The following is a 25,952-nucleotide window of genomic DNA, read 5'->3' on the forward strand; positions in this document are numbered from 1 at the left end:
TTTATGTGATACGTGGGCTGACTGGAGATTTAAAGGTGCTGTTTGTTATGCTACAGCCACTTATGAAACAAATGATCTGGCTCCAACATAAACTGTTACACTGAAAACAAGCCAGAGGGAGACAGCTGTCAGTACATTAAAAAGGCATTTTCTCAGACAACAAAGACTTAAACCAATCATTTTATAAACATATTTCTTTGCCCAACCAGATTTCCGTAATTCTAATGGTTTGTCTGCTGCATGGAGAAATAAAGTAAGTTTTTGCTCATATGATTTGTCAGAAAATTCTGCTTGGGAAGAACAGATGGTGCTAAAAAATTGAACAAGGTTAACAGCATTATCAGGCTTTCAACTACAAAATCCATTCTTTCTACACACATTTAAAATGGAAGCACTGCATACCACAAACCTTTGACTGTGGCCAGCCCACAGTTTACATTTAAATGACACTGTTCCCCGTGTCAAGGATCACATTTTGAGGTAATTTTCTCTGTATTTGTGACAAAAGCTTTCGATTATACATTAAAAACATGGCCAGACTTGCCAGTGGTGTAAACTTGTATCTCTCTATTAAATTGGTGGATGTAGGGATTTACACAGCATAACAATCCAAAGTCACACTTTCCAATCAATCTATACCGTATTTCATGCTGACCCAGGTGACTGCCAGGATAGGTCTTAGGGAGGCTGATCCTCCAGACAAAGCTCAGAGCACTGTCTCTTCCCCCAAAACATTCTGTACTTTATCGTCCAAACAATTATTCCTGGATCCCTCAATGGTTTAACTCCTGAAATACCACCTCACTGATTCTCAGCCTTCTAGAGAAACCAGAGATCCTGAATCACTCTGTCCTTCTGCACCTGCATATTCAATAGCCCAGAAAGTAAAGGTAGCACTCAAATGTAAAAGCCTGAAATACCATCCCTCTCACTTCAGAAAATAAAATAAAATTCAGCACCAAGGTAATCCATTACCTGGACTGCTGTGAGTTATTCTGAAGAATCATGAGTACAGAGGGGACAAGAAATGTCAAGTTCACTAAGTCAAGCCAGGGAATTTATGAGAAGGGAATGGGGTGGCTTTACAACCTGTTAATGCCCGTGCTAGCATGGATAATTTTGAGCTGACAAGCTACTGTTGGATAAAATATATTCATTTACTTTGATTTTCACTCTTGTTCAGTGAGCCAAGTCTTGACAGAGCTATTGTCTCCGGTTTTATGTGAAACTTACTTTACTTGTTACCTTTCTTAAAGGCACAGCCTCTGGTGGTGTTTTGTAGAAATAATTTTTCTTCTGCTTGCTTGCTATTCTTCCCTTTTTTCCTTCCCTTCTCCCCCTTTTTCTTCCCCTCCTTCCCTCCTTTCCTTCCTTTCTTCTGTCCTTCCCTCCTTCCTGCACCTAAATCTCAGCCCGCTGAAGAGAGAAAAATTAAAAATTACCTATATGGATGCTAAAGACTCAGAAGTCAAACAGCATGGAAAAGGAGCCTCCAATGTATTTATTTCTAAATCGCAGTGTGGGGCCAGGCTTCTGTGGGCTTTGAAAACATGGAACTGATAACAAGGTCACCCACTAGGATTTAAAACTAGGGCTGTATCTACAGAGAGTGGCAGGTAGCAGCTGTGCGCAGATACAATCTGTTAAAGCAGTAATAATGATTACTGCTCAGCACTCCTCTCCAGAAGCAGCACCACTAATGAAAATGTGATCTGCTGTAACCTAAATATGTCATTATCAGCAACTTCTAAGACAAGTCTAACAGCACCAGTGGCATACAGCACCAGCAAGGCCCACAGCTTCTGCTTCCCAAGAGATGTCGAGGCACTGGTTCCTCTCTGCAGCACAGGGAGAAAACAGCAATGACATAAATCTGCCTGCCTGGTGTCTGGCAAATCTGCCTTTTCCTCAGAGATGGACCCCACACATCTGGGTCTGTCTGGCCTTGGAGGCATCTGTCTGCACGGGTGCGAGGGTGGCTGTGCCTGCGCCCAGGAACCAGGAGCACCCTGAGATCCAAAGCCTTCCCTGAGCGCCAAAGTTCATCCCTGAGCCCCAAAGATCTCCCTGAGCCCCAGCCAGCATTGCCCCTTGGCACGGCGACATCCTTCCCTGGTGGCCCCTTCCCTGGCCAGATGCTGTGCACCCCACCTGAGCAGGATGATTCAGCCCTTGGTGGAAGGTAAGTGTAGATGCTGCCAAAGACTCCTCCAGTGTAGTGATGTCTACACTGGAGAGTTATTCAGGGCTCTCAGCCAGTTTTCAGCCTGCACCCATCCATCATCCATTCCTCAGTCTGGTGATTTCAGTCTGGCGCTGCTTTAAGGCCCCAAACTGACAGCACCCATCTGTTTCTAGGACCGGGCAGACCTGCAGCAACGGTGCAGGCAAGCTGGAGCCCTCTACATCCCTGTCCCCCAGCCCTGTCACTCCCAGCCACACCAGGGCTCCCGCAGGTGGCACAAGGGCAGGTCCCAGCACACACAGAACTGCCAGCTCTGTGCTCCACTGCACCCAAGCAGGTACAGAAACAATGAGGCGACAGGCACATCAGTCATGCTGTGGCATGGAAACGTTTCCACATTGGGCTAATCCATCAGCTCAGAGCTGCTCACCTCTGAGAGGGGACCTCAGCAACGTGTGCAGTGGGCATACACCCTGCAAGCATCAGATCTAAACGCACACTTCTGGTCTTAAAATTTGCTGTGGAACTTGTCAAGATACACAGAAAGAATATTTTAAAAGCACACCACTCCTAATTAAGGAGATACTCTCATAAAAGTGGTTTTGAGTATTTACTACACATAAATGAAAAGGAAAACCTATTATTTTTTCTCAGCCTCTTACTATTACTAATTTAATCAATTAAATCAGCATAAACTACACCCATTTCCAGACTGCACCTGGGTTTTATGATGTTGTATCACCACTGTACGCAGAGTTTTCTCAGGAAGCAACAAAGAAGTGTAGTCAGTAACCTTTTCAATTTGCAAGTGTACAGTCACTCATCCTTTCTCAGACACAAACGTGCACACACATACGCACAGACACACTCCAACCTCTTGCTGAATGGAGGTTTCTGACACCAGCCAGGTTGTGAGGCCATGTCAGACAGTGAATTGATAGCGATACCCTCTTCTCTACAGTGACATTCTCCTTAACAAGTGACCACCCTGCTCCTTACCACTTGCTAGAACAGGAGAGTCAGCTTCACTGTAAATATTTGCAAAGAAAGCTTTTATGCTTCCATTTTTAAATCACTGTTCATTACATTGCCCATCCCTTCTATGATGAGATAACTAGTGTTTTCTTCTGTCTCCACTTTGGTATCTCAAGCAGTTCCATCCAGCTGTCTACAAAGACATAATTTTTCTTCTGGAATTTGTGAGTGAATTGGTCATCCAAGAGAGAGGAAACCAGCTCAATTAAACTGTTTCAGTGGGAGGTATAAAAAACCTGTATATTCTGTATGACAACTCTAGATGTGATGTTTTTAGGTGTGACGCTGCCTTTGGGAAAATTCAGGCGAGACCTCCCATTGTATTTATTTATTTTCTTTAGACGGTATTTTTAACTGATACGTGTCATAGGCATCCACTTGACTAGCTGTCCTCATCTGTCGGTCACCTCCTCAACTTAGCCAGCTTGGGTGTTGCATGAAAATAGAAGAGTAATGTGGGAAAAAAACCAGACTAGTTTAGTTTGTCTGCTAAATATGCTCTAAAAAAAGTGGTGAGATAATCATGTCTATCAAGCAGCTAAGGTAGCATCTGCATCTGTAGCCTCCCCAAGCTTTAATAACCAAGGTACACGCAGTACTTAGGAGAGGAAGAAATCTTTTGACAATGATCATTTGTGCACAGAACTATCACTCCAAGAAGACACCCATGACGGAGAAACCACCGATCTCTAGTTTTGGACAACCACACCGCTTTCCTGGTTTTGCATTTGCATCTATTTCCTTTTTTAGCTAGTTAGCTGTGTGATTAATTGTAATGGGAGTTGTTCTGGGTAACACAACTAAGAGTGGGCTAAAGAAGGCGAGCTGCTACATAAATTGTGCTGTTTGTTACAGCTTTTAAGTTGCTTAAACAGCCATACTGATAAAATGTTGGTAACCATCTGCTGCCAACATTTGTAAATAAATATAAACCAACCCAAATATTCCCTGGCTTGTTGCTCTGTTTCAGGCATGGGTCTTCTGGATTTGGGGTGGTGGTGGTGGTGTTTCTGGTTGGTTTTGGTTTTTTTAAAATCTATATGTAGTTTATGCACAGACATAATTTCTTATTATGACTGTTTAGCTGCCTGGGGGTGATTCCACTATGCTGTTCTTTGGCACCACTCAATGCAAATTACTCATGACTACACAGAGAGGTAGGATGCCTAGTTCTGATTGTTATTATTTTTTATTATTAATATTATTTATCAGTAGCAAAGCAAGCTCTAAAACTAATTTCTCCATGGCAGACTGGGAAGAGAGATTGATTGCAAACTTTCTTCACAGGAGGTTCTTTTACAAATCTGAGCAAGTGAGACAAACTTGTTTAACTTACAGAAAGAAGAGATTTTATAGCATTTAGGAGCCCTATCCAAAGCTCAGTTGTGTTTGGCTCTATAGAAAAAAAGAGACAGAATTTTGAAAGTCTGAATCTTTAGTTTGGGACTTGCATCAGGGTTGACTGTATTATATACAGCAGTTCTGGTACACCGCTCATTTCAATGCATACTCTCCCATGCATGCTTCCTCTCCGACTTACGACACTACAATCTCTCTTTTGTTTCTACACAGTTGCTTACTGGGAAAATATAATATTATGAAAATTGTACTAAAAATCAGCTGTTGGGTACTTCTTCAAGCACCTACCACAATAAATGTTACTTGTTGACTGTTGCTATCATTTTGCACCATAGTGCCCAGGGAAATAAAATCTGCTTACTCTACGATCGGATTTCCTTTCTGACAGCTTTGTCTCTGCAACAAACAGTGCCTCTAAGTTAAGAGTGCTCGAAGGGAAACTTGCATTTTGGGGAAAGTGTTTAAAATGTTATGAAGAAATGAAAGGACTCCTTCATAGCCAGATTTTCCTATTAGAGTGTTTTACAACATGATTTTACAACTCCTCCAGCACATCAAGGACTTGCACATTTTAGACATCTTTTTCTCTTTTGTTGATGCTCTGCATTGAGTTATTGCCTCTTATTGAACATGACTTCTAAAAAGATTGGTGAGATGTAATGTAGTAGAAACATCTCTTGATTAATTAAAAAAAAAAAGTTTAAGTATTCCTTTCCCATTAGAGAGATAGATCAAATATGAGCATAGCTGTATTATTTTGCACAAACCAATGATCTTTTTTTCTTTCCATATGACTGCAATGCTTATGAAAGCTGCCAGGATGCATTAAAATCATTCATGAATTTGTAATAAGGGTCTTAGGTTCCACATGGCAAATATTTTGCAGTAGGAAGGATACACTGCCAAAGGATTCATCTTTGTTAATAGCGCACACTGCAGTTTTGAAACACTGGCCTCTCAGACTTGAGCAAATAATTGAATGTCCTTTTGGCTTTGTTTCATTAATGACCCATTGGAATATGGGAGAATCCTAAAGTCAGAGAGTAAATAGGGTCTTCTAACTGGGACAGGGTTCTAACTGTATTTGATATGCTACTGTAGAGATGGGAATAAAAATTGAGGCTTGCACTTGAGGAAGAAAGTGTTCAGGGCAAAAGGAGGAGCTACTTGACCCTCTTGCAGTGATTTGTAACAAGTACTAAGATTGGCATCGACAGAGTGCGAGTGGAAGCATGTGTATGTGTTTGTATGAAAGTACCAGAACAAGCAGTAGAACATGTATTAAAAAGAAAGGTATGCACATGAGGAGAAGGAACAAACTGACCTAAAGAGAAGGTATCGGACAAGACGAAGAACAAGTCCAGAACCATAAAATACCCAAAGGCAACAGGACATTAATGACATTCATGAATTTGTGAAGGGTGAAACAAAATAGTGAGGCAAAGTATCCCAGACACCATCCCCTCCTAGGTAGCATAAAAAGGAAGTCCAAAATCGGTTCATTTGCCAATCAAGTAACCCAGAGGCACAATGAAGACTTAACAGACAGCATCCTTATGCTCTGTGTGATCACAAACGTGATCTTGGCCAGACCATTTAAACATGTACATTTTGGTGCTGCGGAGTATGTGGACGTGAAAGCGTAATGGGAGGCAGTCAACTACTTACAGAGATATTTTTATAAAATCACATTCCCTTTCCATAAGATATCATGGTGAGTTTTGTCACACTCATCTCCTATGCTCTTTAGTTCTTCAAAATCCTTCAAAACCTAGAGATCCAAAACCTAGAGGTCCCAGGTACATACCCTTTCAACTGATGCACATGTCCTTCTGGCAAAGATGTTTGCTGAAACTGCTGTTCAGCAGCTTTAAGATGGGCTGAGGGTGGCACTGCAAAGACAGGCTTTACAAAGTAATGGCAAGAGAGGGGGTACAAACAGCGTAAACAAGAATTCACATGGATAAAATTTTCTCACATGTGGACACAGCCAGCACAAAATCTAAGCACCACAAATTCTTCTTGAGCCTTTAAAATTAGGGAGTAAATGATTTACAGGCCTTTGAGTGCCCCAGTTTCATCCACTTCAAACACTTCAGTCAAAAATGGTAATAAATGAAGGCCTTACAGACGTCATCCCTTCCTGGTAGTGGCAAGATCTAGGCAGATCATGTAAAATATTTTCCTTAAAATGACAGTGGAAGTTATATTGAGTTTTCCAGAAGGATTTGAAATGAAAGCTTAGCGTACTACTGTAGGATCAGTGTGGAAGCATGGGAGATTTAGGAGTCCGATTATAACATGAAACATTTTAGGTTTAGGTTACCATTTCAGATTCAGACCAGTCTCCAGGTTTCCATGACAAGTTTCTATCTGCTGAAAATTAGGACACACAAGTCTGTATCTTCTGTCCCGGTTACACAAAGCAATGTGCCAATCTGGGAAAGTCAGAAGTTGGAAACTGGATTATCTCCTTAGTGCAAGAGGTAGAACCTGCTGAGCTGTGTTAGATCAGGCTCTTCACACAGTCAGTTCAAGAGGCCTCACAGGGTAATCAGTTGGGCATGCCTCATAGCAAGGACAAAAGAGGACATACATGCCTAAATGAGGAATTCCATGGACTTAGGGTGATCAAACTGTATTACAGAAAACCTACACAGTGTTTTACACTGAATGTGTCTGACTTCACAAGTGTCCTAACCGGAGTTGTACTCTGGTATATTAAAAAAAATATACCTTTATCCTGGGCAAAATTGAGCAGCCGTGCACAAGCCTATCCAAGCATTCCTTCATCTGAGGGAATGGATCTGGCAAGTATGTACTGCTTAACCTGCAGCATCAGCCACTTCACAAACTGCAGTGGCAGCTACTGCTTTCTTAGAACTGACAGAGGATGAGCAACATACACATGAGATGCTGTATTCAACAACTCAAAGTACTGACACAGCCTCAGAAATCCCAGCCTCCCCTCTTTCCTTTCCTCTCTCCCTTCCTCCCAGTGGCTTACCTTGTGAAGCTGAAAAGCCAAGCCTCCTCACACACACACGTCCTTCAGAAACCATTCAATTCTTTGCTGCACTGTGGCACAGTTTGTAGCAGCGGAGCAGGAAGGAAAGCTAGAAGCCATGACAATTTCTTCATGAACATCTGCAGAGCAGTTAATTTCTTCACTTGTGGGGCCTCTGAGCACTACTCCAACAGAAACATTGAAAAATGAAAGAATATCACCCCAGCAAAAGAGAAATACGCTGCTTACTTGCCCAACATACACAGTGCTACCAGCTGGCTTGTGTGTGTCTTACTCAAACAGCTGCTGCGCCTTGCACCAGGCTCAGGATAATAAACATGGTAAACAAAAAGAAGCCCTTGGTGACTGGTAACTACCACATTCCCTAACCTCATTTGTGCCTATTCAGACACTTTCAAAAGCAGGTTTTTATTTTCCAAAGCAAACGACACGTGTAAGGCATAGTTCAGACTCTGTAGTTCTCACAACCAGGCTGGAAGACCACACTTCAAACTACTCCTTCAGCTCTGAAAATTCAATTTCAAGGACAAACATCTGTGATACTTTATTTGTAGCTGTGCCTATCGCACATGTGGCCTAACAATCCATGTTTCTGAAAGCTATACGTGACTATTAGAAACCAATAGTATTTTAAAACAATTAATTGTCCAGAAGTCTCTCACTGGCAAACCTGTAAGCCCTACACAGAAAAGACAGGTGGGTAAGAATTCCAGGCATGAGCTGATGATTTACTAGCACCCAGCAATCAGGCTACTAGATTGCACTAAATAGTTTTTCATCAAGAGAGAGAGCTCCATGTAAAAAAGGAGCATAGCAATGAAAACTGCCGTTTACGGGCTTATGTATACTTACTTTGGCTCCACTGAGATTAAGTGTTCTGCATGAATCATAGTGGTACACCGATAGTTTGGCCAACGCTCAGACAGTACATCAGGGAAGAGAATTGCATATAATAATGCAACATCCTGTTGGGAGGCTTAAGAGGCAGAAATCTAGCAGTAATCACTTCCAAGGCTAGTAGCTCAGTTCTTATTGCCTTCATAATGACTCCACAGTTATTCAGTCAATGAAAATGGAGTCTGCTATTGAGCATCAAGAAGATAAATTAACAATAAAATGAGTCTCACTCATACATCCACCGCCTACTTTAGCGGAGGCCTGCAAAGATACAGTATGCACTTTCAAAGTATGCTGCCCTCTTCTTTAAGGTGCTGAGGTGGTTGAAAAGGAGGCAGCAGCAGCGCCTTTCTTTACTAAATAGTGTGTTGCTTTCTTGAAGGACAAAAAACCCCAAGCTGTTAAAATTGAGTATACATTTTTTCCATTGGAAATAACAAATAGTTCATGTCATAAAAGCCTTTAACACCATGCATGAAGTGCCAAATGCCAGGATGTTTGCCTCATTAATTTTGGTGTAAAACCCAATATCCCAGACAAACCCACTATATTCCAATTAACTAAACAACCAACCAAAAACCCCAAGCAACCAATCAAACAAAACTCCTCAAGAACTGACATAAACCATACCAGGCAAACCCCAAGCAAACTGAATCTTATGTGATGTAAGCTTCCCTCCTCCCACCCTGCCTCTCTCCCCAGCTCCAGGCAGCTCTCTTCTGCGTGTCAAGTCATGCTGCAAATAACCTAGAGAGCAAACTCTTGGCTGGGGCCCCAAATGTCTTATGGTCAATGGATACATCCCCTGAAGACTTGCCTTACATCTAAAACGGAATACCAAGGATTTTACAGCTATAGCAGTTAAAAGATCCATCCATAAGAAACAAGGAGGTTATCATTCATGGCTTAGAAACCAAAATACTGAACTCATTCCTTAAAATCCGTCTTGTTAAAGCTGGTTATAAGACAATAAACAAAGGCTAATGAACAGAAGACTCACTGTGTCATGTCTAAAATTAGACTGCATGACATTCACATTGTCACAGGTTTGTGGAATACTTAAAGGCTATTATATTATTGTTTTAAGCAATCATATGCATCTTTATCAATTTGATAATTACAGCTAGTTCAGTATATTGCTAGTTCAATGGGTAAGTGACAGTATAATTTCTTGCCGGAACAAACAATGGAGTCTGTATAAAGAGGGGTAATTAATATAAATTGCAACACTGCAAAAAAATGCAAGCAGCAAGCCTTCTGAAGTTCCTGAAAGAAACAGCACAAACAGAAAGCACAGCATTACCTCCCTTTGTCACTGCCCTCCTGACAGAGGTACTCAATCCTGAAACCAACTCACTCCGTTACTGTATCATCACCTGTACAGCCAAAAGCAACCTCGTTGGCAATGGCCAATGCAAGACGCAGCAAAATGCCAGGACAGGAAAAGACATGGCATCATGGAGCTGGGAATGGGATGAGGGGCAGGAGAAATCAGGATTTAGATCATCTGAAACCGCTACACAATCGCACCTTAAATTGCTTAATATAAGCAGGGTCATTTTAAGATAAATGAGTTAAGGAAGGATCGTACGAATGGTAATCCGGGCAAGCTTGAGGACTGCATCCTCCAACTGGAACAGTGATGAGTAGGCAGGACAGGCTGAGGAAGGCAGAAAGCATCAGCCGAGTTAGACCTGGCTAGACACGTTCCCACCACGCCTGACATACCACTGGTATCATATGCCTTATCATACCACCTTAAAGTGCATATAGTAGTGATTCTGACCAGGAAGAGATTTCATTAAGAAACTCCAGGTTAAAGTCTGAAGAAATCCAGCCAAGTAACAAAGACGAGGGAGGAAAACAGTGGGACAATTGCCCTTGCATTACTGGGTGAAACCGTAAATTGAAACTGAGCAGGAAATCTGACAAAAAATTAAAACAAAGATACAGGATCAAAGCAAAGAGTCAGTGGAGCTTTGAGACTTTGCCTTTATGCCACCAAAATACATACGTTTCTTGAACCATCTGGGTAGTTCATCTGATTTCAATCAACTCAGCGTTTGTAGAATGTGCAGCTTTATCCATATGCAGAAATATTTCACTGAGCTGGGAAGTGACAAATTGTAATACAGGTCTGGTGCAACTCCTTCAGAAATTAATTTCTGAGCTCCCATTACCTTAATGGTGCTAATATACTGGAAGTAGCTCAGATGAAGAGAAATAAAAGTTGGTTGCTGGCTTAAATAATGATTTAGAAGATCTAGAAGCACCTGAAGTGTGCATGCACTCCTAATGGAGAACTAATAGGATGTATGATGCTAAATTCAAGAACTGCGAAGTGCAGATTAGGAAAGAGATCATTTATGAAAAGCTTTCTGAACAACAGAGTATTTTAGACCAGGGAACAGCCTCACAAGCAACAAGCAGAGCTGCAATGCATGGTAACTACTGAGGACAAAGTAATACACTGCTATAAGGGAAGACTTTTTGAGATAACAGATCCACACACATCTGTTCCTGTGCTTGATGAAAGGCAAGTTCAAACGAGAATGAGATGGCTGCGAAACAAACATTAAGTATGTCAGGAACAAGCCCCTACAACAGTAGTCTCACTTTTTACATGACCTTTAATATCACAATTGCCTTATCCATTCAGTTGGGTTTCATGCATGTCTCCTTACCCCCATCTCACTTTTCTCTTACAACTACAACCTCTCCTATAATGTGGGAAATACACTTGCAGTTTTCCTCAAGTACAATTGACCATAGCATTCCTTGAAACGCCAGAAAGTTGGCTTTCCTCTCAGACCTTCCACGTTTTCAGACAAAAGCACTTCCAGCACTGGTTTCTGCTGCCACAGCTGGTTTGTAGCCAGAAGGATAAACTTTTTTTAAGTGTCAATAATAAAAAGTAAGAAAAGCATGGCACATCCCAAACCACTTGGGGCTGATCCTAGGAGAGCTGCGGAGGGGGGCACAACCTTTTTGCCTAGTGCTGTCCATCACTGTTACACCATTAAAGCATCAGCGGGTCAAAGTCATCTTTTCTGGCCACTGCCACCTTTAATGCTGCTGGGCAGATGAACGCTAATGATGTAGAAAGCTCTAAGTCCTTAAAAGACTTTTTTTTTTCTTTTTTATTTCTTACAAGTTGCTCCGACGCTGGCTGGAAAAGACACATCTGCAGATTTACTCCAACTAAAATTTCACCGCGTCTTTTCAGCCTACGCCAATTAGAACTAACCCCCGCCAAAAAAAAAAAAAAAAAAAAAAAAAAAAAGAAAAGAAAGAAAACCAGCCAAACTCCCAAATCAAGCTCTTCGGGCACGGAAATTCTCCTTAAGCTGCACACGAATAAAAATAAATAAACTGGATTTGCGGAACACAACGCCGCTAAATACGTGACGGCGGCTGTCCCTGCGAATCTAATTTCCGCTGGCAACCATGGTGACTTTGGGGAAAAACTTCCCGGGGAGAAGCAGTGCCCGTGCCCGTGCCCGTGCCCCCGGCCCCGGCCCCGGCCCTGCCCGGCCCTGCTCCCGCCGCATCCCCTCCCGGGGGTTACCCCCCGCCCCGCCCCGCCCCGCGCGCGCCTCCGCCTCCAACCCCCCCCAGCGGGGCGCACACGTGCTAGAAGGAAACACGGGGCAGCGCAGGCGCGGCGCGGCGCGGCCCGGCCGCCCCTCCCTCCCCTCCCCTCCCCTGCCCTGCCCCGGGGACGGGGCGCTTGCGGGAGGAGTCTCAATCTCCGGGCGCCTGATTGACTGATGTCATTCCCCCAGCGCCGTGCCTCGCCGGCCCATTGGCTGCCTGCGGACCTCTATCTGCATTGCGCTTTCTGGTTGGCTGTTGCCGCGCCAGCTGTTGCCCAATCGTAATACGGACCACTCGGATTATGTTCCGTTAACCCCGCCTCCTACCCAGCCCCGCTCACCGCCGCCGCCGGCTCCTCCCCCGCCGCCTCTTCCTCCCTCTGATTGGCCAGTGCCGCTCTTCTCTCCTCCCGCCCGCCGCTGCGCCGAGCTCCCCGGTTGGGTGGCGGCCAGCTCCCCCAGATCCCCGCGCCTCGCCGCACTGCGCATGCGCCCGCCTCGGCCCCAGTCCCCCGCTACCGCGAGCCGCCAAGCTAATAAAGTTTTGTTGGGAGAAGGAAGGGGGGAACAGGGGCGCTGCCCGGCCCCGCCTACCGTCCCTCCCTTCCCCCCCCCCCCCCCCCCCCCCCCCCCCCCCGCCTGGGAGCGGCGTCCGCGAGCCCGGCTCCGCCCCGCCCGCGCGGAGGGGGGGGGGGGGGGGGGGGAAGGCCGTTGAGGGGCGCGCGCGCGCGCGCTCGAGCCGGGCTCGAGCTGTGGGCATCTCCCTCCCCTCCGTTCAGTCCCGCTCGGCAGCCGCGGCGGCAGCAGCAGCAGCAGCCTGGGCAGCGGTGCCGCCGCCTCCTTCTCTTCGTCCTCCTGCCCCCCACCCCCGGGGCACGGTGAGCACAGCCGCGTGGGGACGGGCTCGCCTCCCTCCCCGCGGCGGGACGCGGGAGCTCTTCTCCCTGCCCCGGGTTGCGGGACCGCTCCTCTCCAGCACGCCCCGGGGAGCGGCTGTTAGCGGCCGAGGGAGGGAAGGGGGCGGCCGGCGGCTCTCCCTCTTGCCGCTCCCTCCCCCCCCCGCCAGCGTACAGACACACCGTGCGCCCCGGAGGCAGCTCTTCCCCCGCTCCGCACGCCGGGCTGGGACGGGCGGCGGCCCTCGCCCGGCGGGGGGAGCGGGCTCTGCTCTCCTCACGGGTCGGGGCGGGCCGCGCGGCCGGCGGCGCTCTCGGGGCGACCGCGACCGCTCCCGCGCGGGGAGGAGCCGCGGCGGCTGCTGGGGGGCGGCGGGGCCGGGAGGGTCGCCTGAAGGCGGGGGGAGGCGAGGGGGTGTCGTGGCGGCGGCGCCGGCCGGAGGGGGGGCGGCTGCGGGCTCGGAGGGCTGCCCCCGCCGAGGGAGCGCCCCGGCACCGCCGCGCTGCCCGGCCGCCGCCTGTCTGTGCTGGCGCTGGTGGGACTTGTCACCCGGGACTAGGCTGGGCTTTCTCATCGTATTTCGCGTCTGTCATATTGCCTGGGAAACTTCCTCAGCCCGATACAACTTCGAGCAAAAAGAGAAAAAGGAAAAAAAAGAGAAAAGCCATTTGCTCGAACGCTGCAGCTGCTGGAAAACACAGCCGACAAGTTCCTCAAAATATAATTGCACCATCACTCCTTTAGAGGAAGCGAGACCTGGACCATAGGACCGCAGGGAAAGCACTCAATCTCTACTCCTTTTGTGTAATGTGAGAAAAGACTAGGCTTTTCTATGCCGTAGGACTCTCCGTTGGGAGATTTAATGCCTTTTAAAGTATTCTGAGGCTTTTCGGAAAGATCTTAAGTCCAAATTGCTCCTGCTGTAAGGCTCTAATCCGGTGAATTGAAACTGAGTTTGGGTATTTGAGGAGACTGCTGTGCTGGGTTTTTTGTCATTTGCTGTAGTAAACGCAAATGCAACCATACCAGTGCTGGACGTGGTTTGTCTGAAATTTTGATGTATTCCCTCACTACCTCTGGGTTCTAATACCCGTTTCTGAAACTTGTGTGTTTGCTTTCTGCTCTCTTTGCTTTGACTGACCTTGTTCAGTGGAATCCTTTGTATTACTGGTACTTCCAAATCTTGTGTAACATCTGCCACTGCTATAGAAATACATAACGTAGTTAGGATTTTGGATGCTATCTTGCTTCCTGTTTGGTTTTCATCACCAAAATCTTTTCAGAACTGAGAGACTGAGATTAATCCCTTTTCCCCCCCCTCCCTTTCCTTCTAATTCAACAGATGCAGTTTATGTTGCTTTTTAGTCGCCAGGGGAAACTGAGACTCCAGAAGTGGTATGTCCCATTATCGGACAAAGAAAAGAAGAAAATCACGAGGGAACTTGTTCAAACTGTGTTAGCCCGCAAACCGAAAATGTGCAGCTTCCTGGAATGGAGAGACCTGAAGATTGTCTACAAAAGGTTGTTCTGTCTCACTAACCTTGTAATTGCCATAGATCACAAACAGTGTAATAAGTAGAAAAAAAAAAAAAGGTTGATTTTTCTCTTCCCCCCACCCGCCACCCCTTCCCTTTGCTAGTTATGGAGAAGACTGACTTTTCCCTTGAATCTAATTTGATAACCAAGTAGAAATCATTCATGTGTAGAAAATCACTCATGCATTTAGAAATGTGCTGAAGAAATGAGATTTTCTTCTACTTCCACAAGGAGTGGAGGTTTTTGATTCTCTGTTTAGATTCAGACAGTACATAAATGCTTACAAATATGAAGTATATAAGATTTAAGAGGTGATAAAGAAAATCTAAATTTTATAAACATTTACTTCAGGCAGTGACTTCATAAACTGCCTTAAAATGTAACTTACTTCTAAAGGCTCATAGAAATAAGAAAATTACTTTGCACAGTACCTAGTTTGTTTTTTGATGTTTTTTTTAATAATTTTTTTTCTGTGAATACAAAAAGGCATTTGTCCTAATTGAAGATACCATGGGTAGCTTTCTTTTGTTGGAAGTACTGCATAATTTTCTTTGCAATAGTTTAATTTCTCGGTTGTTTCCTAACTTTTCTAGGAGTGTTTGGCAAGCATTTTTTAGCTTTGTGCTGATCTTTTGAATGTATTAAAACACAGCAGCGTGAACGTAATTTTCTCCACAAATAACAGTAATCCTCATTCTGATGTGGTAGACTGCATCTCTTCCAGCTAAAGCTGGTGCTACAAAACCTTGGGTTATCTCCCTTCCCTGGTTAGTTATAAACTTCAGGAGGTTTATCCGTTCTTTTCTCTTTGTGATAGTAAATAATTTGTGCCCTACAATAAATACTGTTGTATTCTCTCTGTAGGTAGGACAGAGAGAACTGGAGCTCAAATGAAGTGTTTGTAACTCTTTTCCAGTGTACCAAATGGGTAGAATCAAAAAGGTTTAGATGTTTTAAGTCCTGGTTTCATATATACATTGGTGCATGTAACATTATGCATGTGAATATTAGCAGTCTAATGCGTGTAGTTCTCTAACGCGAGGAGGAAAGAGGAGGAACAATGTGCTGAGGCTGTACTTAAAGCATGCACAGTTCATCCTTCTGCCTCTTGATTTCCTCACAGAATTTCTTGTACATACATGTAGACAAGCTTGCTCAAATGCTTTGTGCGCTCCCTGAAGTGATAATGCCTTCAGTTGCTCTTTCAGCTGGCCTTTTATGGGACTAAATGAGAAAAATTAGGCATGAATAGGCCAGTCAATTGCCTTCCTTGCCCAGTCTTGAACAGCAGTAGTTATTCCTGTGGTGAGCTGATTCCACAGCTGCTTTCCCTCCCTGTCTGTTTCTTGCTGTAACAACTACTTGTGTCCTTTTGTGTCTAGGGAACTGGTGGAAATTTGGGTATGACTTGAGTTGCTGAAAGTTCTGGTGTTTGTGCATATCAGTAGTGTGCTGTGGGCCCTGTGGTCAAGGAGAATGAAGAAATTTGTTGGGGAGATGTATCTAGACCTTTTTGGGCTGGATGTAGGCTGCAGTCCATCTGCTAGACTGCTGGTGTGCACAGCTGACTGCAGTAGCTTCTTTCACTGCAAACCAATCTGGCACAGTCAGCCTGTGAAACCTTGCTTAAGATTAGCTTGTATCAAACTAATGAACACTTCAAACTTGTTTTACTTTCGCTTTTTTCGCATGTTTTATTAGGCTAAAATGTCACCAGAAGGGTTGGGCATAAGAGGTGATAGATTAATCTATCTGATAACATTAACAGCTTCTAGGTTTGTGGGTCATTTTCCAGTCATCCCACCATAATTCAAGTAGATGAGTACCAGCTAGTGTGATTTCTTTGAAAAGGGAGGTGTTAACAGCTCGAAAGTAGATAATCCCAAGGCAACCATGACAGTAGAAGTCTTAACACTTTCTGAAAGGTGAGTGGCTGAAAACACACTTGCACAAACTTTGTGTGGTTTGTGAAATTGCGAAAGGTGCTCCCAGTTGCTTACGGGGGAAGGGCTCTTGAGCATCTCTATTAAGCTCTCTTATTGTCTGATCTACTACTGGGAAGGATCTGGACCTCCTCTAGTGCAAATGTTTTTCACAGTAAGTTGTAAAAGTATGTGCATGGTGCTGTTATACATGTAGTGTGTGTATCATTGCTATTATCTTTATCTTTAAATGGCTGAAATTGATGTGCTGTTCTTGTTTTTAGAGTGTATCTACTGTCAACATGTAAGAGAGAATTGACCTAGATATTGTGACTCAAAGAATGGTTGGCATTATTAGAAGTATACTCAAGGGTCTCATTGCTGTACCTTTTTGCAAGAACAGAATGAGCTCAAATGCAAAATTGGCAAGCCAGTAGCTTTTGCTGCCTTCTGATACTTTACATTTATCAAGAAAACTGAACTATTTTGATCAGCCTCTTTAGCTCTGTAGCATTTCATCCTTACAGGATGCTTTCTGAATGAAACTTCAAGAAGATGGAGCTGAGTGTTTTGAAATCCATCTGAATGTGTGACTGTTATTTTTCTTGGTTTCATACACATAGCATTAATAATGGTTGCAAAATAGGGACAGTCGTTGCCACCTTAATTTTTTTTCTTCAGGGTTACAAAACACTGAATAAAGGGTGCCCTGCTTTTGATGTTCGTGAATTGGGATGTATGTATTCTGTAGCTGGTTTGGAAGAGAGTTTTTCAGGCTGGTAGACACCAGAAGATTGAAAAAGCATGTGAGTTTCTAACTTAGAGACGAATAGGGATTTGAAGTGACTTCCTGGGGGAAAAAAAAAAATCAAATATGTGATGCCAATAACAATTGTACTTTTTGAAAATAGAGAGGGAGTCATCTGCAAACATCTAATTAGAACTTAGCAGACACAATTAATGATTGCTTTTCATGTTATACCATTTTAAAAACTAACTGTAGTGGTATTGGAGCATGTAGGGTAGAAGCTCATGCAGATTTCCCCTTGTGGCAGAGAAATGTGTTAAATATTAACATTTCTAATTTTACTTAAAAAAAAGGGACTTAAGATAGATGTCTTTTTTTTTTTAAGACCTCAGTTATTCACTGTTCTAGCTTCTGGCACAGATTTTCATTGTGTAGTGTATTGCAGTCAATCAGAAATCACAGAATAATTGATTTTTATGAAAATTTTACTTTGTTAGCATTTGGCTAACAGATCATGTGACTTGGTTATTGTTGATTGGTAATTTGATTAAGGATTGTGGCTTTGCTTTTATGTGTGATTTTGGATTGCATTATAAAGTTAGAAAACTGACATAGCTTGTGCTGGTCTTCATGTTTTGTTAATAGTCTTTAATATAAAAGAACCATAATCACAGGTTATGTTAAAGACTTACGGAAAAAGAAGTTTTAAAACTTTTTTTACCTTCCCTGCACTGAAAGAAACAAGGGAGGAGCCCATTCTGCTAGTAATATGCCGCTTAGCTCAAAGTATTGTGAACCTAAGGTGCAGTCATGTGGCCAGTGGTTTGTGCCCATCAGCTGATGTGATCACTATCTTTCTGTACATCTTAGCTGCTAGTTGTATCTGTTAAAGATGTTACTATGGTGTTGATCAGGTGGAACTGTAAAACTGACTGAATGCAACAATTCTAATGAATGTGATACATGGGTTTGATTATTTTGACTTGATCAGGTCCTCTTTGTACAGGATTCTAGTTTGTGTGGTACTAGGAAGACCTCAGAATCAAGAAGCAGTAGCTTTTTCTTGAAGGATTACCAGTGCCAGGCTTTTGTTCATTTCTAAAACTACTGGAGGGTATAGCCTTGCTGAAATGAGAAACCGTAAAAGAAATGCTTAACTTCATTAGTGTTCTGTTGTTGATTCTGTATCCTTGACTGAATAGTCACTGATGTGCCTGTCCTAGAGTCTCAGAACTTCTTATTTTATTAAAGAAATGTGTAAGATTTTTGGAGGAGAAAAAAAAAAAAATTTGCAAAGCATAACTTTTTAGTGGCCCCAGTTTTCACTGGGTCAGCTGTTGCCAAACCACAGATTCTTGGGCTCCCTTAAGCACTTGTCTGCCTCTTAAAGGCAGCTTGGTTGTCATTCACAGTTCAGCTGTGCTTCTGCTGAACTCTGTAAGCTTTAAATTTCTGCACTTAGGATCTACATGCAAAGTGACTTAGATGCTGACAAGGCTTGCTTGCAGCTTTACTGGTGACAGATTTCCAGGATGACTTCATGCAGATGTTCTCTCACCTAGTAGAACACCACTGAACTGGTAGGATTTGCAAGTTATGCCCTACCCACAGTGACCTGATCTACCAGCAGTTAGTTACTGAACCTGGTTGCAAGCAGAGTAGTAGTGGAGAACTCTGCCTGCCAGTTGTGACTTCCCACTGCTGAACTATTGCAACTATTGAAAGGGAGGTCCCCGCGTTTGTTTCATGTCACAAAAAAGCCTTTAAGGTCATCTGTCTAAAGGCAGGAATTTGTTTAAGTATTTATACCTCTGTGTTTCCTTTTTGTTCTTGTATTCCATATTACATTTTTAGGTGATTTTTCCAAACTTTTTGTCTCTCTGGTTTTGGTCCCCTTTATGATGCCATAAAACACTTATTATAATATTATCATAAGATACCATATTTATCATAAAATATTTCCCTAAAGGAGTGTAAGCAGCTGAGTTGAGTCTGAAGATTCTGCTAATAATACCTACTGAGAAGAAAACTCCCACAATTGCAATAAAAATAAAAAGGGCAGAATGTTTCTTCCAGACTGCACTACATTTGCTTTTGTGTGATGTGGCATACTTTACTATTGGGATTTGCCTTTTCATTGGGTGCATATGAAAGACAGGTTTCTGTCAGGCTCATTAGGCAGAAACAAGGCTTCTGCAGAGCAGAAATCTTTTTCAGCCCAAGTACAGTTATCTACTCATGTTTATATGGACACTCAGGTACGCTTCTACCCTTGGCAAAATCTCTAGTTTATCTGCTGTAGACTATATGTGGTCAGTTTTTTCCGAAGCTCCAGCCTGCAGAGAAAAAAAAAAAATATTGCAGTAAACTATTGTCTTTGAGAATTTGGGTCTGAAGAAACGTATGTGTTTGTAGTATGCTTGTGCCCTTTGCACTGATGGCTAACTTGTTTATACTGTTCTACTATTTGCAATGTAGGCTTACTGAACCTGCATTTGTCTTTTGTTGAGTAGTGATCCATTAGTCACAGTTGTAACTTAAAATGCTTCAAAAAATATTCTCTGCATATAATGATAGATACCGAAGCCTCCATTTTGTGTTAAGATGCCCACTGAGTAGTTTTAGTTTGTCTATTCTTTCCCCAAAACTGCAGTTGGCAGAGCTTGAATGTGTAATCTACACTCTAGCTGCCAAACAATGTCTTTCAAAAGTATGTAGTTTTCTTCTAAATGAGGACACAGAGCAGACCACTTTCTGGGAAAGTATTTTATGTTAGGTAGTCTCCCCCACCTCCCCTGTTTCCCCTGTGTGTTTTTTTTTTTTTTTATTGTGTGCAGGTATTCACATGAAATACTTATGTGCATCAAAAGAGATTCTTAAGTAACAGGAAAGCACAACAGAACTGCCCCATGTGGGTAAATTTCAAATATTTGAGTCAAACTTGATGAGGTGTGCTGGTATGTGATGCAAGTTGGGTTTAAGCACTGTAAGGGAACAGTTTAACTACACTTAGCATAATCAGTGCTGCACTTCTGAATATGAAGAAAGCTTCCTTAAGGTGGATTTGGCCTGAGCGCTGGCAATTAGCATAACTGTCAACTAATGTGCCAAAGCTCTTTTCTACAATGAAATTCAGAGTTTGACTTAAAAACTCTGTAGTTTGTAGTACTAGTTTGTAGGTTGGAGTTTGAAACACAAACCTACTCGGTAGGTTTGCAAACATGTTTTTTCTTTATATTATTACTTTCCAATACTTTTAAAAATAGCTGTCTAAAAGATGCTTTATACAAATTGATTCTTACAAGCTAATACAATGACTGTAAATGTCCTTGAAAAATCAGTGAGGTGTAGACACAACAGTGTAAAATTAAAAAGACCTGTGCTTCTGATGAGCTGAGTAGTCAGCACTGAAGAGATGAAAGAGCAAGGGAATTAAGTGTCAAGTGCTTCAATGGAGGTGTCTTCCTCTCTCCCCTCCCCCTTCCTCTCATCGTGTTTTGTGGTTGGATGGAAAGAAGTCCTAGGCATATTTTTTTTTATAATAGTTTAAAACTTTTGAATAAAAAAAGTTGTTCCGATCAGTTGTTCATGATGAAGGTGTAGCAATTTGAATCAGCTAGAGCAGAGTGGGGGGTACATTCAGGTCATAAATTATGCAAGGTGAGTGAGTGGCTGGAAGACAAATTTGAATGTACAACAAAACACAACATTTTTTTCGCAGGTTTCTAGCTGAAAACCCTGACAGTTCCTTTGGGGGCTTACAAAGTCTCAGCTGATAAAATACGTGTAATGTTTAAAAGTTGTATGTGTTTTTCAACATGGTAAACAAATATGCATCAGACCTGGCATTCGTATCTGAATGACGACTTTTTCAATAGGGCTGGTTAGTCGGAGTGCTTAATGTGGCCAGTTGGCCTCTCTGAACAGCCAAACAAAAGCTATTTTTGGCTCATGTAAATTATCAGTTACAACAGGTATTTTTGTTGATAATTGATAATTGAAATCTCATTTGTGCCATGTGTCTGTACAGCATATGGTTTGGGCACTTTGGAAAATACTACAAATGGGTTTTTCAGCTTTCATTCCTGTTTTGGTTTTGCATCAGCTTTTTTTAAACATGACTTGGAAAAAGTGCATGGTAGAGTAAGTACAGTAGAATTGGATGGTGTTTTTAAAGTGAGATTCAGGATCATATCTGAAGTAAAGAATTCCCTGTCTTCCAAGGTGGAAGTGGATTGTTAGAAACTAGCTGATGGCTTCTCCTTAGTCTGATACCAGGGCAGTTGGTAGTGATTGAGTTGTTGACTTAATAGCAATTGGAGTATATGGCATTAGTTTCAAAGGTCTGGGGGTATTTCTTTAATTCTATATAAAGACCAAATCCTAATTGCTAATTCAATTTCTCTTTCTTAGGTATTTTCTATAGTTTTTTAATAAAGCTGTTTGTAGATCGTGTGATAAAAATTTAAGATTGAATTTGTTGACTGATACATCAGTGTTTGGATGTTACAGATAATAGAGAAAATATCTTGCCTCAGAAGTCTGCAAGGAGGCCATAAAACCAAATAAGTTTCCTTTTCCAGCCACCTCATAGGCTTATTTAATTCTACCAGCTAAAGGATGATAAAGACTGAAGTGTTGCTTGGCTCAAGGAGGCAGATCCCTTTTGTACATGCATATGTCTGCTGTTCTTTCAGCCATTCTTTGGTAACTTGCATGGCTGTTGATGTAGAGTTACAGTATGCTAAACTTCAATAGGAAGGACTACTGAGAATGTAATACAGCGCAGGTGCGCTCATTTTGTTCATGTTCTTAGGCTAACATCAGGATTATTTTGTTACTACAGATATGCAAGCCTATATTTCTGCTGTGCTATTGAAGATCAGGACAATGAACTAATAACCTTGGAAATAATTCATCGCTATGTAGAACTTCTTGACAAGTATTTTGGCAGTGTGAGTTAGTCTGTTTATATTAATGTCATTTTATTTTACGCGGACAGTACTTCTAAAAAATATAATCAACTAGCTGTTGAAAAGGTGCACCCAACACATTATATGTTGTGTGCTTGGCCAAACTAAACTGATGGTTGCCTATATAACTGTTAAAATACAAAATTAGTAATTTGGGAGAAGAATTTACTAATCCAGTTTTAATTCTCTGTATTTATCTCATTTTGTAGTAGTCTCACTTGAGGACAGATAAAATCTTATCCTTAGCTTTCTGTCTAGGTGCCCAGCTTTCTTCTCCCTGGCACTGCTCTAGTGTGTGTGCACTTCTTGCATCTGCTTCCAGAGGAGGCAGTTGGTTGTGAACTAGCAGGAGTGGTATAGAAAAAAAAGACAGGTATCTGCTTACCCAGATAGCAAACACAAACAACTGTGGTGATGTACATTAGCAGCACTCTTAGAAAAACTGCTGCTCATCCTTCTGCCTTCCTAGTCCTTCTGACTAGGAAATGCACAGGATGAATAAGAAAGTTGAGATTATGTTTTCACATTTTTCTGTGAGATTGCCTGATCTGCCTTTGGATATTCCATGCAAGAAGAGAAATTTTACAGAGATATTCTCTTGCCTCATGAAGAGCCATGTCACACTGATGGCTGTGAATTGGACCCTTTTTAACAATGAAAACGGTTTTCAGAGAGATTGCTGTAACTGAAAAAACAATGAATGAGAATTATTTTTTCTTGCTTGCGTTAAGAACAAAGGACTGTGGGTTGTTTTTTTTGTTGACCCATTTCTTAAAAGATTGTAGCCTGAGGCTAACGTCTTGGTTTGGTGAAGTTTGGTGAAGCTGTGAGCAAGTTTTGTGAGAGGATATATCTCTGTAGATAGTATCCTTCCACTTTGCAATAATGTTTGATGTTCTTTTTAGGTATGTGAACTTGATATCATCTTCAATTTTGAAAAAGCCTATTTTATTCTGGATGAGTTCCTTTTAGGAGGGGAAGTTCAGGAGACTTCCAAGAAAAATGTTCTCAAAGCCATCGAACAGGCGGATCTTTTACAGGAGGTAAGCAAATTAAACTTCTCTGGCCAAAGTATCAGCATGGTAGTCTGTGACTCAAAAAAGTGCCCGTTTCTGTAAGCCTGTGAAAGGTGCTTTTTAGCATGCTTAGCATGTAGTTTCTAGTTAGTTGTCCTGACTCTGCAATATGATGATGTTCTCTGCTCTTTTCATTTTGTTTGTCGTGTGTATATTGTAGTCTACTGTGATTTTACGTTTTGGTAGAAATGCAAGTGGCTGTTTTAAATGTATACCTAGATAATGATAGTTCATGTTGCTTTAACTTAGTTTTGTTCATGTGTTGTTCATTTCTTCTTTTTACTGATCAACCATTAGTTTTTTCTCATACCTGATGCATGTTCACTTCTTTACTGTTTCATTGCTGAAATCCAGAAGCTAGACTCTCTTCTTTGAGACTCATTCAGGTATAGTTGTTATTCTAAAGACTTGGCTTTCTGCTATAGGTTGCTTACTGTGAAACATTTCTGTCTTTTAAGATGAGAAAGCAGTAATAGTAGTGCCATAGAATCATAGAGAATGAAGTACAAAAATGTGTTTTTTCACTTCGAATGCTTTTGTTACTCATTACTAACTTTGAAGAAAGACAGATTGCATCTCTTCCATTTTTCTTTGGAAAATATTTGATTAGAAGGGGTTCAATGGTACAGGAAAAACTTGGCATAATTTCCTCATGTTTGTCCTTCCTGTGCTTGGTGTTTTGGGTTTGGGTTTTTTTTTTTTTTGTTTGGTTTTGGGGTGGGTTTTTTTTGTTTGGTTTGGGTTGGTTTTGTTTGTTTTTTTTTTTTAAATGGAATTGCTGTAGTCTTGAATATTAAGGTCCTTGAATGTCTAAATGGCAGTCACAAAACTGCTGTGCTGGGCGAGTCATCAGTCTTGTGTGCAAGTCAGTGGAACATATGGTTTAACAGGGATGATGAACCTTGATTTCTTTAAATGTACTGAAGCTCACTGGAAAGATTTTGTATAAATGTAAGCTCCTCTGTTTTTATGCCTTGTGTGAACCTTCAATTTTTTTATGTTGTCCTGAAAATTAACTACTTAATTCTCATATAAGCATTCTGTGTTCTACACAGTACTCATTTTTTTTGAACATATTATTAATAGGATGGGCAAACACATGATGATCTTTACCCTTGTAGTTGTGTTTGTAAGCCTTTCAGAGTACAGGCAAATCCACAGCACACTGAAGTTCTTGTCTGTCCACAGCTAGTTAGTGTCATGAACAAGGTCAGCTGTTACACATGGATTTGCTACCCTGTTTTTCTAGGGAGGAAATACATGCACTTATTTACTGCTTGTGTTGTGATGCTGTTTTTGTTGAGCCCTTCTTTACTCTTGGAAGGAAGTATCTTAATCAGAAGTTCTGTTGCAGTTTACAAAGTGGTGGTGGGGAAATAAACTGTTCATTCTGTTAAAATCTTTTGCTCTTCTGTATATGAAAACAGATAGAATAGTTATCTATTCCAGTCTGTCTCATGCAAATGCACAGTTAATTTTACATAAAATAGATTTACTGTATTTTTTCTCATTCTCGCTGTTTTTGAATTTTAGTTTCACCATTTTCTTAGGGCTCTTCTAAAGCAAAAATGCTTTTTCTACCTCTAGGAATTAATTACTGATTTTTTTTATCAAAACAATTAGCATTCTCTTTTCACATTTAATATAATCTCAAGTTAGAAATTTTACAGAAAAGGAAATACAACTTTTCCAATGTGAGACTTTTCCCTTGCCCTGATAGCTTTATTCTGATTACCCTTCCTTTTCACATTTCTATGAGATGTTCTGTTCTGTCAAGGTTTATTAATTTTTTTTCTGATTAAATTAGAACGTAAGTTTCACAGCACCACCGTAATCTTATGTTTGATTTTTATGTTTTTCATTCTTAGTTATACAGACTGTTGGTCAAGTATATAACTGCTTCACATATCTGATTTTTAGTTTATAAAACACATAAAAGTCTGAGTTCATATTTAAATCGAGCTTGCAATGAAGCTGGACTTTTTCTGCAGAAGTTTGTTTTTGTATCAACTGTACATGCAGAGTTTGAAGAGAGGTGTTAAAATAATAGTTTGTCACAACTGGAAACTTCTCAGTACTTTTGGTTAATTTCTGCTTCCCAGAATACTTCAAAGTTACTGGAATGCCATGTGGTTTGATTCCAAGTGCAAACCATTTCTGGCAGGGTTGTTGTGTGTTTGTTTTTTGACTACGTCAGATTCTAATTACATGCAACAAAGGAACTTCTATTTGGCCTTGAATACTCATATTGCCTAATTTAAGAATTATTAATTGGTGTTGAATACACAACATTATTAATTAGTAATGCTACATACATTATTGTATGAAGCACCTTAAAGATTAAAAGCTGTACAGAATACTTACACAAAGGAAAATCATTACAAATACATTAAGTGACTACTTGTGTGATGTTAAAAAGAAATATGCAGAGACATAAATTGCTGAGTAGTGAATTAGTTCTTAATAGCCTTGCCTACTTGTATTTTCCGTGGCAGTTTTCCAGGATGTACTTCTGTTTCCGAGCACCTACTTCAGTGTGTCATTAGTTCTTGGTGCTGTGCAGTTCACTTACTAACTGCTAAGAGTTTGTGACTGAAATGTACTAACCTTTTAAGCCTTTTTCACTTTCTTGTTAGCTCTCCGGTAATGTGCTCTGTTCAAATACTCCTTCCCTACCCCCCTACTCTCCCATTCATTACC

The 25,952-nt window shown here is 41.8% G+C and overlaps 1 protein-coding gene across 5 annotated transcripts in view; it reads left to right on the forward strand.

Annotated features, from left to right (window-relative positions):
• Positions 1-12,799: 12,799 nt before the first annotated feature.
• AP1S2 (adaptor related protein complex 1 subunit sigma 2) overlaps positions 12,800-25,952 on the forward strand; it is a 32,512-nt gene continuing 19,359 nt past the window's right edge. For 2 of the 5 annotated variants that reach the window (XM_080375283.1, XM_080375284.1), the window contains exons 1-4: positions 12,800-12,978; positions 14,340-14,518; positions 22,050-22,158; positions 23,082-23,219. In XM_080375283.1, coding sequence (XP_080231409.1) covers positions 14,340-14,518; positions 22,050-22,158; positions 23,082-23,219 — 426 coding nt within the window. In that variant the 5' untranslated portion in view covers positions 12,800-12,978. Of the gene's footprint in view, positions 12,979-14,339; positions 14,519-22,049; positions 22,159-23,081; positions 23,220-23,606; positions 23,639-25,952 lie in introns of all 5 variants that reach the window. The other 3 variants (XM_080375286.1, XM_080375285.1, XM_080375282.1) reach the window with 3 other exon arrangements.

The sequence above is a fragment of the Falco punctatus genome (genome assembly GCF_963210335.1).
Source record: "Falco punctatus genome assembly, chromosome: 2".
Lineage (NCBI taxonomy): Eukaryota > Metazoa > Chordata > Aves > Falconiformes > Falconidae > Falco > Falco punctatus.